At 38.8% G+C, this 15,787-nt stretch overlaps 3 protein-coding genes and 1 long non-coding RNA gene across 10 annotated transcripts in view; 3 read left to right on the top strand and 1 right to left on the bottom strand.

The window, feature by feature from the left end:
- The window catches only part of LOC135339045 (uncharacterized), a 129,142-nt gene that overhangs the window by 89,958 nt on the left and 23,397 nt on the right, over positions 1–15,787 (bottom strand). The window lies entirely within an intron of this gene.
- LOC135340203 (uncharacterized) lies at positions 12–2,302 on the top strand. The gene is made up of 5 exons (XR_010396253.1): positions 12–195; positions 1,342–1,646; positions 1,732–2,035; positions 2,094–2,168; positions 2,223–2,302. It is a non-coding gene; the product is annotated as an uncharacterized LOC135340203 (long non-coding RNA).
- The window catches only part of LOC135339285 (uncharacterized), a gene marked incomplete in the record, with an annotated part of 254,087 nt that continues 242,195 nt past the window's right edge, over positions 3,896–15,787 (top strand). Inside the window, 10 exon segments of the mRNA XM_064535359.1 lie at positions 3,896–4,007; positions 4,787–5,089; positions 5,150–5,422; positions 5,472–5,536; positions 5,616–5,814; positions 5,860–6,171; positions 6,242–6,526; positions 6,592–6,678; positions 6,739–6,753; positions 14,060–14,140. Of these exon segments, the coding sequence (XP_064391429.1) occupies positions 3,899–4,007; positions 4,787–5,089; positions 5,150–5,422; positions 5,472–5,536; positions 5,616–5,814; positions 5,860–6,171; positions 6,242–6,526; positions 6,592–6,678; positions 6,739–6,753; positions 14,060–14,140 (1,729 nt within the window).
- On the top strand, positions 7,306–13,974 carry LOC135339989 (uncharacterized). 5 transcript variants are annotated; one of them, XM_064536281.1, is made up of 8 exons: positions 8,872–9,629; positions 11,940–12,245; positions 12,299–12,581; positions 12,733–12,800; positions 12,855–13,053; positions 13,102–13,422; positions 13,479–13,769; positions 13,836–13,974. In XM_064536281.1, the coding sequence occupies exons 6-8, from the start codon at positions 13,251–13,253 to the stop codon at positions 13,940–13,942; spliced, it is 570 nt and encodes a 189-aa protein (XP_064392351.1). In that variant the 5' UTR covers positions 8,872–9,629; positions 11,940–12,245; positions 12,299–12,581; positions 12,733–12,800; positions 12,855–13,053; positions 13,102–13,250; the 3' UTR covers positions 13,943–13,974. The 5 variants fall into 5 exon arrangements, 3 of the variants coding, with proteins under 3 accessions (XP_064392351.1, XP_064392342.1, XP_064392344.1); XR_010396169.1 differs by lacking the exons at positions 13,479–13,769; positions 13,836–13,974 and having other exon boundaries at positions 7,306–9,433; positions 9,557–9,629; positions 13,102–13,254; XR_010396168.1 differs by lacking the exons at positions 13,479–13,769; positions 13,836–13,974 and having other exon boundaries at positions 7,306–9,433; positions 9,528–9,629; positions 13,102–13,254.

Below are 15,787 nucleotides of genomic sequence, written 5' to 3'. Positions count from 1 at the left end.
GCACCTCTTAGGTACCCAACTGTACCAACTTCACCTCCTACCAAGTGACCTCTGACATATTGGCACCCATCAATGAGACCATCGAAGATCCCCAAATGATAAATGTCTCTCTTCCCACTGACCAGATAATCAACATCTCTATGACACTTACTTCGATCATGGGTGTGCGCCTCATATTCAAGGACATGCTAATCAGTAAGTTGTGTTATTCAGTAGTAGTTACAGTATAGAACCTCGATTATCCGGCTTGGCAATTTTCTCTGAAAATGGGCGTGTTCCTTAATGCGCATGTGCAATTACCTGCTGTTACCGTGGACACAGGCATGTTTATTTTTTGCCAGGGTTTCATCTTGTGGGGGGGGGGCTGGGGTGAACCTTCCCCCCCCCCAAATGCTCATCTTCTCCCCCAAAATATGTGTATAATAATGACATCATCACATTAGTACTGTCTGATGTGCAATATGTAACTAGATCTACTGTGATGCACTAGTATGTAATAATGGGTGTGATCAACACATGTGGAAGTAGCCAAACATTTTGCGGTGTGCGTAAACCTTCCCCCCCAAAACTTTTAATCCTAGATAAAACCCTGTTTGCGCCACAGACACTGCTGTTTATCAATGAAATGGGTGATCAAGACATGGTGGTTTATCCATTCGATTATCTGGCATATTAAGTTATCTGGTCTGCATGCCTCTGGAACCAAAGTGTCCGGATAATTGAAGTTCTACTGTACCGTAGAAACTGGATTATTAGCGCTTACTCGATTATAAGCGTATCTTTATTTTAAGCAACTGCAGGCTTTTTATACTCGAATTGAAGCGCTTTTCCAATTATGCGAAGGTTATTAGTGACATTTTAGAATTGATTCAGCTAATTTTATTTATCTATGAGGTAGTTAGCTTGTACAGTGCATGATAGCTATATAGCTGGTGATATCCATCTGTAAGGACTCTCTGGGCATGCTGTTATACCTTGTCTGATCATGCTGAGAGAATGTGAGACATGGATGAGGTCCTTTTATTCCATGTTCCTAGTCAATATGAATGTTTTTATAATATGAATTTAAATGATGTAAATGAACTGTAAAATGAACTGTAACATAATAGTATGATATATATCCAGTTTGGGTTGCCTGCTTGCCTTGCTTGCTCGCTTTATAGCCAGCTTGCGAGTCAGCTCTCATCACAGAGACATCCGGTTGCTGGGTGGGGCTCGAAATGACTGCATTATAGGCGCATTCTCGAATATAAGCGTATAGAGCTCTGCTATTGACCCTAAAAGCGCATGCGCTAATAATCCAGTTTCTACGGTATTTAATATTTACAACATTTTCCATAGGAACAACTGATGTTCAAGATTTGAGTGTGGACGTTTGCCCTGAAGGAGCATTGAGTATATTGAAGGTACCATCTCTCCCGGAGCTCTTGTCTGTGTGATAGGTGTATTGTCTGACAACTCATTGGACTTAGAAAGCATAAGACTACTGCCAATTCGACGGAATATAAGTGACCATTTTACCATCCCTGTGGCTGTTAGTGGAAATTACAGTGTGGTTGCATTTGACCTTGAGAACAACAATATGAGTGTACCAAGAATTCCCATGTCTGTGGCGGCTGACGATGAAACTATGTTTTTGAGTAATGGTGAGTCGACCATGCAGTGTGTCAATCTTGTACATGTACCTTCTTTTGTAGTAATTTAATTGTTTTTGGGTTACCATTTCCTTAGAATCTTCCACTGAACCAAATTCTCCACCTAATTCTGAGGGCATCACTGTCACTAAACTATCAAATGGAAGACTTTAGTGCTGAAGTGACCTGCAATACCTCTGGCCAGAGTTGTCTAGCATTGTTTCAATCTCTTGATCAGATGGTGATGATTGGTTTTATTGAACCACCTAATGACAGAACTGTTGTCACTCTTAGTACCACTTCCGATGTTTATATGGTAGTGTACACTTGGAACAGTGATTCTGGTGAGACCATCTTTGATGGGAAGGTATCCTTCATTAGTCAATTAGAGCTACCAACTGGTAAGCCAAGAGTTAGTTTCAGTTTCAGAATTGTATGCGTTTGTTCTTGCTCTTGCAGCTCCTCCCCCTACACAATCACCTCCTGATACTACTGGATCTCCAGTTCCATCGCCCATGATAGTACTAATAGCAGGTGAATGATGTTAATTCATGGCTGCCTGCACATTGTATTTTGTCTGTTATAAAGGTATCATAACCGTGGTCGTGGTACTGCTTCTCCTGGTAGTCACCATAGCTATTGTTGTAGCCGTGGTTATTGTGAAGAGATGTCACTTATTCTCAACACAGTTGAGGTTCCAGAGTCAGATAGAATAGTGGATTGGTCATCAACATTTGCAGGAATTGAGCAGCCCAACGAAGCTTATGCTCCAGTACTCAAGCTCAAGAAGAACATTGCCTATGAGCAGACAAAGAAACCACGGGGACAAAGGATCGATGACTCATAAGCCCCGGCAACAAAAGAGGGACAGTATGAAAGCATTGAGCCAGTTCATGAATACGAGGATGTGTTGCCTCTGGGAAAAGCAAGTCGTGCAAATTATGTTAACGTTAACTGACAGATTTCCACATTTATTTTTATACCGTATAGCGGGAAATTTTTGCGCGTGCACATTTTCACTATTTGCATGGCTACAGAGCCCTCAGCAGAAATTTCATGGGTATTCGCGTTTCAATGCCAGGAAACTACACCCATGTGAAATACCATTAATTGTTAGTGGCCCTGTAATTAGAAGTAACTATAACTGTGTATGATCAAGTGTGTATGGTTTGATCTACATGTATTGTGCATTGTACGTACCTCACCAGAATGGACAACTGAAACACACACACAATAATATGTACACCTTAATGATAGAGGAATACTATTTTTTCCCGGTAGTGATGTCAATAAAATGTGTACTAGACCTATTATAGTTTGAAGAGGCTACAAGACAGACTTTCATTTAATTCATCATGCATATACATGCACTACACTGCGTTTACGCAACCTCACTCCAGCACTTCACTACTTTAGTGCATTTGCATAATCGTGAATAAGTATGTTACTTTACTGAGTGCTGCATTAGTATATCCTTTTTAAGAGGTGTTCATGCTTATATTCTCATATAAAATTATGTACATGTACTGAATGGAAATGAATGCACTTTGTTGACACAAGGGTATGAGTACTAAAAGCTAACATTCTTGGTTAAAGGACTGCTATTTTCACATCAGCACAATGCACAGCACAGGAATGACCTCATACAATGAAGACGATTGATTTGAGGCTCTATAGTTACATAAGCTAAATCTGTCATCAATTCCCTTTTTTAGTCACGGCAAAGCTGTTGTGATGTTTTTAGCTTGACTATTCTATAGTTGTATAAACTGAACATGATAATAATTATTATGGTTGTGGTTGGGATTGTCATTGCAGTAAACTGGTCAGCAAAGTGAATGTGCTTATTATTATAAACTTGCTGTACATTGTTTAGTATATACAAAAAGAGATTGGCTACGTCCCTCCGATCATCCTCCTTCAATAGTTGAATATGTTGTAAAAGGTGTCAATGCGACTATCACTGCTCTATGATTTGTAAATTAATATTCACCTCACAGGCCGCAGCGAGATGGGGTCTGGGATATATATCGAAAATGCACACGTAGTCTACATGCACGTACATATATTCAGTCTTGAAATGTACCCAAAGAGTAATAATGTCATCTCTACAGTGCACTTTGGGATATGATAGAACATTACAGAATTAAGGAGGTGGCTTTGTTCCTTGTTCCCTTAATTAATTTCCTCTGAACTTCAGACTGATGTTATCTATAGGATTGGTAAAGATCACACTAAACATCACTTCATATAGTTATAAAGTGATGATTGTAGCAGTATCTTCCCAGCAGCTTCATGATCTGATGGACAAGAGTTTGACATTCATCACTGTCTTCTTTATGGCAGGGTCATTCATAGAGCTAGCTGTAAAAGGTATTTTGTTACATTGGCAGTACACATTTTATAAATTTCAGCGTACAATGGTTGCCAAAATAGAATCTACTGTATTACTAGATCGTATAATTATAGAGTTTTGAGTGCGTAAATTAGTCATGCAATTGCGAACAACATTGTATAAGCTCTGCCATAACTGCATGTGAAGCATGCTAATTGTATGTATGTTCCTTTCCGAGTCAGATCACACTTTTGTTTGCATACTCTTTCGTTTGCAAAATTTGCAATCGAAACCTGATATACATAATTATATCTACCGTATAGCCCGAAATACTCGCGAGGGGCTTAATGTTAATGTACGTTCGCTGTTTTTTCGTGGGTTAGCGCAATCCTATATACACAACAATTAATTTGACGAAAACTGTTCTTTAATTATCTGCTTGGCTTTCGGTAACGAGTCAACCCACGAAATTTATTCACCAAATGTTTATACCAGCTTACGTTTTTGTGTGTGTGTGTGCGAGCCATAATTATTGTCTCCCCTGAATCTCGACCCCAGAATGTTTGACTACGTACACAATACTGCACCGATACATATAAAATTTAATTGTGTGCTGTCAAAGTTCTGCATGGTGTGTATTGTACTTTTAAATTTCCTGAATAAAGTACTGAAGCACAATAAATTTTTACATATTTTATTGCTAATTTAGACAAAATGATTGACCACAACTTATAATTATGATTGTGTAGGTCAGGCTCATACTTTTCGTTAAGTACAGTAACTATAACGACGTCTGTGTGCCAATATTTTCTCACAGCTCAGTTCACAGTGCAGCCAGTGTCAGTGGAGAGAGCCGAGGGACTGGAGGCAGTGTTCAGTTGTCAGTATCAAGCCGAGGGATTCGATGTGTCGTATGATTGGTTTATAAACAATTTCTTTGTCGGAGCAGATACAGAAACTGTTAGAGTACGTCGACCTTCATCTCCTGGTGGACCAACCACACTGACAATCATGGCCACTCCACAGCACAACAACTCTGTTGTGTATTGTGAGGCTGGTATCAGAAGTGGCCCTGATCATACATTTGTGATTTCATCCACAGCATCTCGAGTTGTTTGTGGTGAGTCCATTTCTTGATTGTCTCAGCATAATTTTCTTTTCTTATTCTTATATACATTAGAGACGGTCCTCACTCATCTTATTGTTGCTCTAAACACCATTACCGTGACATGGAATGCTCTACCCCTCACTAACTACTGTGTGGACATCACCGAGTCAACTCTAGACTCAACTGAAACAGTTGTTATCGATTCTGTGTGTGGACTGACTAATGAGTACGTCTTCATGTACTCTGATAACAGTGTGTGTGCCAGATTCACTGTGACTCCTATTGATGGAGAGATGAGAGGAACAACCAGTGAATTATGTACTGGGTTATTTACGATAGTAGAAGGTGTGTTTATACCATAATAATAGTATTACAGTTCTATAATATTATGCAGGTAGTGGAGAACAACATCGTATTCTTGAAAATAAAAGGAATAAATTAGTCAAATTTAGGGCAACTGTGAGTGATTCGATTTTAATTGTTTGTTTTGTTGTTAAGAATGCATTTTAGTTTGTTGAGTTCTCTCATAAAATTCTAGGTTCCAAGTTGTATAAAGTTCACTCGGTATTGTGTGGACTCTGACCTATTGACTCCCTCCATCAACCTTCCAATCACGGACCCTTTTCTGTTTGATGGCTCACTCAGTTTCTCCCTCCCCACTGACAAGATGACAGAATACAGTGTCACACTGACTGATGAGAATGGAATAGACCTCGTGTTTGAGAACATTTCAATCAGTGAGTTCAATGATGCATGTTCATTTTAATAATCATCTCTATCAGGTACATTTGACGTTCAAGACCTCCTAGTGTCTGAATGTCCTGGTGGTGGTGGTATTTGTGTGAGCATTGTGTATGTTGAAGGTACCCTCTCTCCCGGAGCTCTCGTCTGTGCAGTTCGTATTATTAATGGAGTGTTTGACATAAAACTTGTCACCATCCCTCGGAATTCAAGTGAAATTTTCACCATTCCTGTTCCTAGTGGAGAATACCGAGTGATTACTTTTGATCTGGAGAGCAACCATTTACCAAGAATGCCCATCTCCATGGTAGCACTCAGTCAAAACAAGATGACAGTGAACTCGACTGGTGAAGGTGAGTGCTCCGTGTGTTTTTGCTCTGCATTATAGAGACTATATAAGAATTGTCATTTACTTCACCATAGACATTACCAGTCCACCACCCAGAGAGAGTATTAGTGCTACCAAGTTAACAAATGCAGAGGTTGAAGTGACCTGCTGTGACTCTGCCCTGAATTGTCTAGTCTTGTTCCAATCCACCATCTTGGACAGAGTGATTGTCGGTTTCATCAACTCTTCTGAAGTCTCAACTATCATCTCTTTAAAGGACACTTTTGGTGATGGCTATGTGGTGGTGTACTCTTGGAATAGTTCACAGTCCATCTTTGAAGGAGAGGTATTGCTCATTATACAACTGGATCTACCCACCTGTAAGTGCCTCTGTAGATTATCAGAACTGACAATCACTTATTCCGCCTCATCATTTCTGTTGCAGCTGCTCCCACTACACCTCCAACATCTGATCCACAAACAGACCCACCTCCTCCTGATATAGAGTCCCTGCTGACATCAGTTATCGCTGGTAGGTTTCTAGTGCTGTAAAGTGTATCATTATAATGATTCTATCCATTCATTGTCACAGCAGCAGCTATAGCTGGTAAGTCAATGCACCTATAGAGCACTGAATAGTTTGTATAGAATAGAATAGCATAATTTATGATAAACCATCAGTTTGTGAATATTTACCGATTACTGGGTTAAGGTACGTACTCTAAAAGAATGGCTAACATAAAATTATACATTTTTAGGTTTGGTGATTCTGCTATTGCTTGTGGTCACCGCTGTTGGAACTGTCGTTGTGATTTTAAGAAAACAGAGACAAAATGCAGGTATACCTAAATCAATGGTTAACTTGTCTTGAACAATTGACATGCAGTTGAGGTTCCAGAGTCAGATGGAAGAGTGGATTGGTCATCAACATTTGCAGGAATTGAGCAGCCCAACGAAGCTTATGCTTCAGTACTGACGAGGAACATTGCCTATGAGCAGACAAAGAAACCACGGGGACAAAGGATCGATGACTCACAAGCCCCGGCAACAACAGAGGGACATTATGAGAGTATTGAGCCAGTTCATGTGTATGAGGATGTGTTGCCTCAGGGAAAAGCAAGTCGTGCAAATTATGTTAACGTTAACTGACAGATTTACCCATTTATTTTTATCCCACACATTATATACCGTATAGCGGGAAATTATCGCGGGTGCACATTTTCGCTATTTGGCTCCAGAGCTCTAAGCAGAAATGTTTGTCTAGTATTATGTTTAATGCCAGGAAACCACACCCACCAATAGCTTTGCATGTGAAATACCGGTGCGTGGGAGTTTATCCCATTTTCGTGTCTTCTTTTTGCCCTCGAAAAGCTCACCTCACGAAATTTCCCGCTGTACGGTATACGATTGTACAATGTACGATTCTCTCAATTTGTACAAAACTGATATACATGTACATTTACATGCATTCTTAGTGTGTCGTGGATTATGTATGATATTTACCAGTCCCTATATTTAAAGTCGCCTCTGATTTATAGGTGAGTGCATTGTTAGTTGTTACTAACTTTGTTCTACATAGCTTGGCACACATGTACTTTGATGGGTGATTATATACACTAGTTTGACATTATTTTGTCTTCGGACATTCACCATAACTGTGAAAGGTACATAGTATGAAGATAGATATGCACTGTCTAGGCAATAATTATTAGTTATTGTTATAATGCTAGAAAAACATAGTGATACCTTTGTTGTTTATAATGGAGATATTGGGCCAGTGTAAATACCGTTTTCAATACAGCGCTCCACTCCAATTGAGCACCAAGCGGAATTATTTTTTGCTGGCACTTAGAAAGAAATTATAGCTTGGCTTGAAATCGAGGCTATAGCAAGGGCGTATGAAGAGAAGAGGGCATGCAACTACAATCATTACATGCAACTACAATTTACAAATAGGCGGGGTTTATGTCTAAAAATAGTAAACAATAATTATTTATTGCACGTGTATACTTTATACTCTAGACTAGCCTTTTTTTACTCTATTCCCTAGTGGGAGGTTGGGCTAAATATAGCATATCCTGCTGACTCATCAATGATACGACGCATACACAATATACTTTGTGAGTTGCATGCCCTCTTTTCATACGCCTTTGGCTATACACACGTAATCAGGTGGCCTTGTGGAACAGCTACTATTTTCTATTCCAATGCTATATAATTATAAGCGCCAACTATAATTATGTAAAATTATTGTTCTATTTGCGCGTCACTGGAAAATCCTCATTAATTGTTTGTGGCCCTGTAGTTAGAAGTAACTGTAACTTGTATGTATGATCAAATGTGCATGGTTTGATCTACATGTATTGTGCATTGTACGTACTTCACCAGAATGGACAACTGAAACACACACACAATAATATTTACACCTTAATGATAAAGGAATACTATATTTGCTATCAAAGGTATATACCCCCGGTAGTGATGTCAATAAAAATGTGTACTATACCTATCATATAGTTCAAAGAGGCTACAAGACAGACTTTCATCATGCATATCATGTTACATGTACTACACTGCGTTTACGCAACCACACTCCAGCACTTCACTATTAATTTTTAGTGCATTTGCATGACTGTGAATAATGTTTTACTTTACTGAGTGCTGCCTTAAAACATTGTTAGGGAGGTTGGAGGTGTCCATGCTATAATGTACGTACTCAAATGGGAATGCATGACTGTACTTTGTTGACACAAGGGTATGAGTACTAAAAGCTAACATTCTTGGTTAATGACTGCATGTTTTGTTTCCACGTCAGCACAATGCACAATGCAATACAAGTGCAGCACAGGAATGACCTCATATAAAAGGTTGTAACGATTGATTTGATGCTCTAGTTACATACGCTTCGACTGCATCCCATTGAATAGTGTATAGGAGTTAATGTTTATATAGTTATGACCACATAAATCTACTGTTTGTTTTTCCATTAGCCACTTTCAAAATCAATTCCTTTTTAGTCACAGTTTAAGCTGTTGTGATGTTTTTAGTTTGACTATTTATAGTTGTCCAAACTGAACATGAATGTTTATATAATGAGTGCAGTTTTTCTATATAATTATGGTTGTGGTTGGGGTTGTCATGGAAGCGTTCCAGTAAACTTGTCGGCTTAAAATGCATTCTCGTATTGATCGATACATGTACAGATCTAGATACAGGATTGGTAAAGATCACACTATGAATAGGACAGTTTCAGTATTAATGTCAGGTTTCTATGTGTCAGTAAATAGGTGAGTATATACATGGAAGAGATTGTACATTGAATTTGTGTTGTAGCTTTACATAAATATGCATGGCTAAACTAAATCTTATTCTTCCACACAGCTTAGTACATGTAGATCTACTACACTCAGGATCTGATGGACAAGAGTTTGACATCATTCACTTTCTTTTTTATGATAGGGTCATTCATCATAGCTGTAAAAGGTAAGTTAATTTGGCAGTATAACTTATCAATATTTGGCCGTCTCTATAAAAATCAGACACTCACAAAACAACCTGCTGTAACTCTAGACTTTTCAACTTTTGTGCATGTGAAGGCCTGAAAATGTCCTACATACAAAAGACCCTGCAGCAGAGATATGTATATATAGCTACTAAAAGAGGTTTGATGATAGTCCGAAGTGTCGGCCGTTTACCTCATTGTCGGACGCAGTCACTTTTTTGCTTCCAGAGCGATATCTACTGGCATCTGCATGTATAGCACCTACACATAGAGCCTAGCCTTTCTAGAATATTTAGTCATAAATAATTATAGTTTTTTCACAAAGTGATGTTGAACACATGGTAGTCAATTCTCAATATTGGGCGCCATTTGTGAAAAAACTACGAGGAGATTCAGTATGTACCCGCCTTGCCTCATACGATGCTCAAAAGTGTATAAAACAAAGGAAAAAGGCTATGGCAAAATAGACTCAGGCTGAGTTAGATTGCATCAGGTTTTTGCGTCATATGTAACAAATCATGCTAACTCAGCAGTTTAGCCTATTTTACATGCTTTTGCCTTTGTTCTGAGCATCATATAATAGTATGAGGTATGGCGGGTACCCCATATGTCTCTAGCAAAGCTTATAGAACTTTCACAGCTGTATATAGTCGGCAATAGGGCAATAGGTTGAAAATATCGATTATTGAGTATTTGAACCACCGACTTTAAATTACTGATGTGTACGAGTAAAGCGGCCGGATTACTTCTAGGCATGATACTTGATCATGTCTATTTTTACATACAATGACTCTCAATCTCTTAGTGTCTCTCCCTGAAAATGTGTGTCGCTTGGCTTACTCTATTAATCATTGCATTTGACACTGTACAATTAAGTCAAATTGCATGTAGCTATACATGTACATTTCCACTTGCACATAATTATAGTCTGTATACATGAGGTTTGTTTAGAAATACATCACATACTTGTAGTGATATTTGTGGTGTTACAATGAAAGAGATTGAAGATTCTATTTATTGTCAATTGTCATTGTGTAATGGTTTCATTGCATGTGTACCTTTTTATTCGGGATTCATATTAGATACATAAAACGGATCAGGATGATAACATTGTTGTCATTGTTAACTGTTACTTATACCATTGTGTTGGCATATCAGATTTTTGCTGTTAAAGTTTGCCAGTAATTACTGTATGTCTATAGCTACTCGACTTTTTGAAATCGTTGTTTACGTTGTATAATTATAATTATGTCACTACTTATGGGTGAATTTTGTGCAGTAAAAACATCTAGCTAGCAATCCTTTCCATGCGAGGTTGGTTAAGGCCGTTTCAAAAATATAATTATAGGCCATAAATGAGGGTGCATTGCAGTCTATTTATTGTCATTGTGTAATGGTTTCATTGCATGTGTACCTTTTTATTCGGGATTCATATTAGATACATAAAACGGATCAGGATGATAACATTGTTGTCATTGTTACTGCCTTGTTGTGTACGTTAACTTGCTATTTACTTTAACCAAAGAATGCTGCCTCCAATAATCACGTTCATGGTACAATCTTAGTATCAAAAGAAAGCTTTTACTAACAGTGCAATAGAAACCAAGTGGATATAGAGGACTGCTATCACGTATTTTGTACAGTAAGCATACATGTCATAAATTTTCACGTTTTTTGAGCATTTTTTTCTCAATAAAGTTACTATAATCAGGTCTAAAATGCGCTCACACCAAATATCCACATTGTTTCTAGTAGATCTCGCTTTCTTTTGATACCAATTTTGCTTTTTACAACTTGATATTGGAGGCAGCATTGAAAAAACTATTGGTAAGTCATATTTGGTCACAGTTAACGCACATAACAAGATATAATAATGTTATCAGATGAATGGTATTCATGTTTACGGAAAGATTTTTTTTACAAAAAATGGTAGTTCTATAGTACACTTTCCTTCAATTTCAAGAAAAAAACAGCCTTAACCTACCTTGAGTGTACAGTGGCCAAATTCAATACCATAATTATAGTGGGTATATTTCGAGGGTATAATGTTCGTAGTTTTCGCGGATTAGGCATGTACCGTGAATTTATAACATCGCATGTATGCGCTATTCCGCGAAAACCTTTCCAAAAGCGAACATTTATACCCTCGAAATAACATATACTCGCTATACGCTAGAGTAATGGCCGGTATATAATTATATTGATGTGGCCGTACTTCAGAGAGCCGGAATAGCGAGAGCTAGTCTATATAATTATTGTACATTTGTTGTGTTTGTTCTTATTTCTCACAGCTCAGTTCACAATACAGCCAGAGTCAGTGGAGAGCACCGAGGGACTGGAGGCAGTGTTCTGGTGTCAGTATCAAGTGGAGGGATTGACTGTTACTTATGATTGGGCAATAAACAATTCCTTTGTTGGAGCAGATTCAGAAACTGTTAGAGCTCGTCGACCTTCATCTCCTGGTGGTACAACTACACTGACAATCTTGACCACTCCACAGCACGACAACTCTGTTGTTCAGTGTCTGGCTGTAATCAGAAATGGCATTTTTATTGTAAGGTCTGAAGTATCGATCACAGCAACTCTAACTGTTCATGGTGAGTAGTAACTATAATTATGTGTGTAAGGTTTTGTAGGCATTTCCCTGTAGGAACGGTCATCACTAATGTTCTGACTGCTCCAAACACCATTACCGTGACATGGAATGCTCTACCTCTCACTGAGTATTGTGTGGACATCAACAGTACAACTCTGGAATCAACTCAAACAGTTGTTTTTGATTCTGTGTGTGGACTGGTTAATGGAGTACATCTTCACGTACTCCAACCCCATCAGTGTGTGTGACAGATTCTCCTTCACTGTGACTCCTACTGAAGGAGAGATGAGGGGAACAACCAGTGAACCAGTTACTGGGTTCTTTACGAGGGCAGAAGGTGTGTATGGTGCACTCTAACATAATCTCATGTCTTGTTATAAGTTATTATCTGTGTAATGTATTCGTCTTATAAAAGATCGCTCACTTGTATGGAAAGTGTCTCTGTCCTTCAATTATTACGCTGCTTGTTACACTTCTATATTGTGCAGGTAGTATTGAAGAACGACATCGTGTTCGTGAAAGTGAGGAGAATAAGTCAGTAGGGTTTAAAGCCATTGTGAGTAATTTTATAGTCAATTGAGAACGACACTTGCATACTATCGTTCTCCAGATACCAAGTTGCACAAGGTTCACTCGGTATCATGTGGACTCTGACCTATTGACTACCCCAATCAACCTTCCAATCACGGACCCTCTTCTGTTTGATGGCTCACTCAGTTTCTCCCTCCCCACTGACAAGATGACAGAATACAGTGTCACACTGACTGATGAGAATGGAATAGACCTCGTGTTTGAAAATATTCCAATCAGTGAGTCAATCACGTTCATTTTAACAGATAAAAATGTGTCTCTATCAGGTACATTTGATGTTCAAGACCTCCTAGTGTCTGAATGTCCTGGTGGTGGTGATCTTTGTTTGAACATTGTGTATGTTGAAGGTACTGTCTCTCCCGGAGCTCTTGTCTGTGTGATACGTATCATTGATGGATAGTTGAATTTTGCTAGTATGAGATTGGTCACTATCCCTCGTAGCAGGAGTGAGAATTTCACCATACCTGTTCCCAGTGGAAGTTACACAATGATAACTTTTGATCTGGAGAATAGTTCTTTACCAAGAATTCCCATCTCAATGGCAGCAGATGTTAAGAATATGACGATGGCCACCACTGGTGGTGAAGGTACATACTTCGTTTTTATATCGTAAGGTCCATCATGTGATCACTCTTCATTGTAGGAAGTACCAGTCCACCACCCAGTAAGGGCATTAGTGCAACGAAGTTAACAAATGGAAGTGTTGAAGTGACCTGCTCTGACTCTGCCCTGAGTTGTCTAGTCTTGTTCCAATCCTCCACCACCATTTTGGACGGAGTGATTGTCGGTTTCATCAACTCAACATATAATTCAACTGTCCTTTCTCTGAAGAAGGACTATGGTGATGGCTATGTGGTGGTGTACTCTTGGAATAGTTTGGAGTCCATCTTTGAAGGAGAGGTATCCTTCATTATACAATTGGATCTACTCACCAGTAAGTGCCTCTGTAGATTATCAGAACTGACAATTACTTATTCCTCCTCCTCGATTTCTGTTGCAGCTGCTCCCACTACACCTCCAACGTCTGATCCACAAACAGACCCACCTCCTCCTAATATTGAGTCCCTGCCAATATCAGTTATCGCTGGTAGGTTTCTAGTGCTATAAAAGTGTATCATAATGATTCTCTCCATTCACTGTCACAGCAGCAGCTATAGCAGGTAAGTCAATGGACTCTGGTTAAGGTTAAGGGGTGCACTCTAAATATATGGCTAACATTTTTAGGTTTAGTGATTCTGGTATTGCTTGTGGTCACAGCTGTTGGAACTGTCGTTGTGATTTTAAGGAAACGGAGACACAATGAAGGTACCTAAATCTTTCGTTAACTTGTCTTGAACAATTGACATGCAGTTGAGGTTCCAGAGTCAGATGGAAGAGTGGATTGGTCATCAACGTTTGCAGGAATTGAACAGCCCAACGAAGCTTATGCTTCAGTACTCAAGAGGAACATTGCCTATGAGCAAACAAAGAAACCACGGGGACAGAGGATCAATAATTCACAAACCCCGGCAACAACAGAGGGAGAGTATGAAAGCATTGAGCCAGTTCATGAGTACGAGGATGTTTTTCCTCAGGGAAAAGCAAGTCGTGCAAATTATGTTTATGTTAACGTTAACTGACAGATTTACCCATATATTTTTATCCCACATAATATTATTATTAATTTTGTATACTGTATAGCGGGAAATTTTCGCGGGTGCACTATTTCGCTAAATGTATTTGGCTCCAGAGCCCTCAGCAGAAATGTTCGTGGGTTCTAGTATTCGCGTTTAATTCCAGGAAACCACACCCACCAATAGCTTTGCATGTGAAATACCGGTACGTGCGTGGGAGTTTATCCTATTTAATTTTCGTTTCTTCTTCCTGCTGTCGCAGTGTTTTCGAAAAAAATACGAAATTTTGCACCTTACGCCGCTGTACAGTATACGATTGTACAATGTACGATTCTATCAATTTGTACAAAACTGAAATCAATTATACACGTACATTTACCTGGATTCTTAGAGTGTCGTGGATTATGATATTTACCAGTCCCTATATTTAAAGTTGCCTCTGATTTATAGGTGAGCTGTACTAACTTTGTTCTACATAGCTTGTCACACATAATTATGCTTTGATGGGTGATTACACTGGCTAGTTTGACATTACTTTGTCTTCGGACATACACCATAACTGTGAAAGGTACATAGTATGAAGATAGATATGCACTGTCTATAATTATTTGCTATTACATTATTTGATACCCTTGCTGTTTATAAGCTATGTAATGTTAGCACAATTATCTGGGGATTGCGGGCTAGTGTAAATAATACCGTTTTTCAATCACAGCGCTTTTAAAGTCCCACGCCAAGTGGAATTGTTTTTTGCAGGTCCTAAGAAATAAATTATAGCGTGGCCTGAAATCGAGGCTATACATACAAATGATGAATCAGATGGCCTTGTGGAACAGATACTATTACTCTATTCTATATAAGGGTACGTACTTTACCTGAATGGACAACTAAAACACACACACTACTTATAGGAGTACTATTTTTGATCAAAGGTACATGTATACCCCCGGTAGTGATGTACAATAAAAATGTGTACTAGACCTATTACACAGTTTGAAGAGGCTACAAGACAGACTTTCATTATGCATATACATGTACTACACTGCGTTTACACAACCTACTTAGTGCAACCACACTCCAGCACTTTACTACTTTAGTGCATTTGCATGACTGCATGTGAATAATGTGTTACTTTACTGAGTGCTGCCTTAAAACATTGTTAGGGGTTGTCATTTTTAAGAGGTGTCCATGCTATAATGTACTCAAATGGGAATGCATGCTCTTTGTTGACACAAGGGTATGAGTACTAAAAGCTAACATTCTTGGTTAATGGACTGCATGTCTTGTTTCCACGTCAGCACAATGCACAATGCAGTGCAATTGCGATACAGAAATGACC

The sequence above is a fragment of the Halichondria panicea genome, chromosome 1 (genome assembly GCF_963675165.1).
Source record: "Halichondria panicea chromosome 1, odHalPani1.1, whole genome shotgun sequence".
NCBI lineage: Eukaryota > Metazoa > Porifera > Demospongiae > Suberitida > Halichondriidae > Halichondria > Halichondria panicea.
This window is presented reverse-complemented; position numbering and strand designations above follow the sequence as displayed.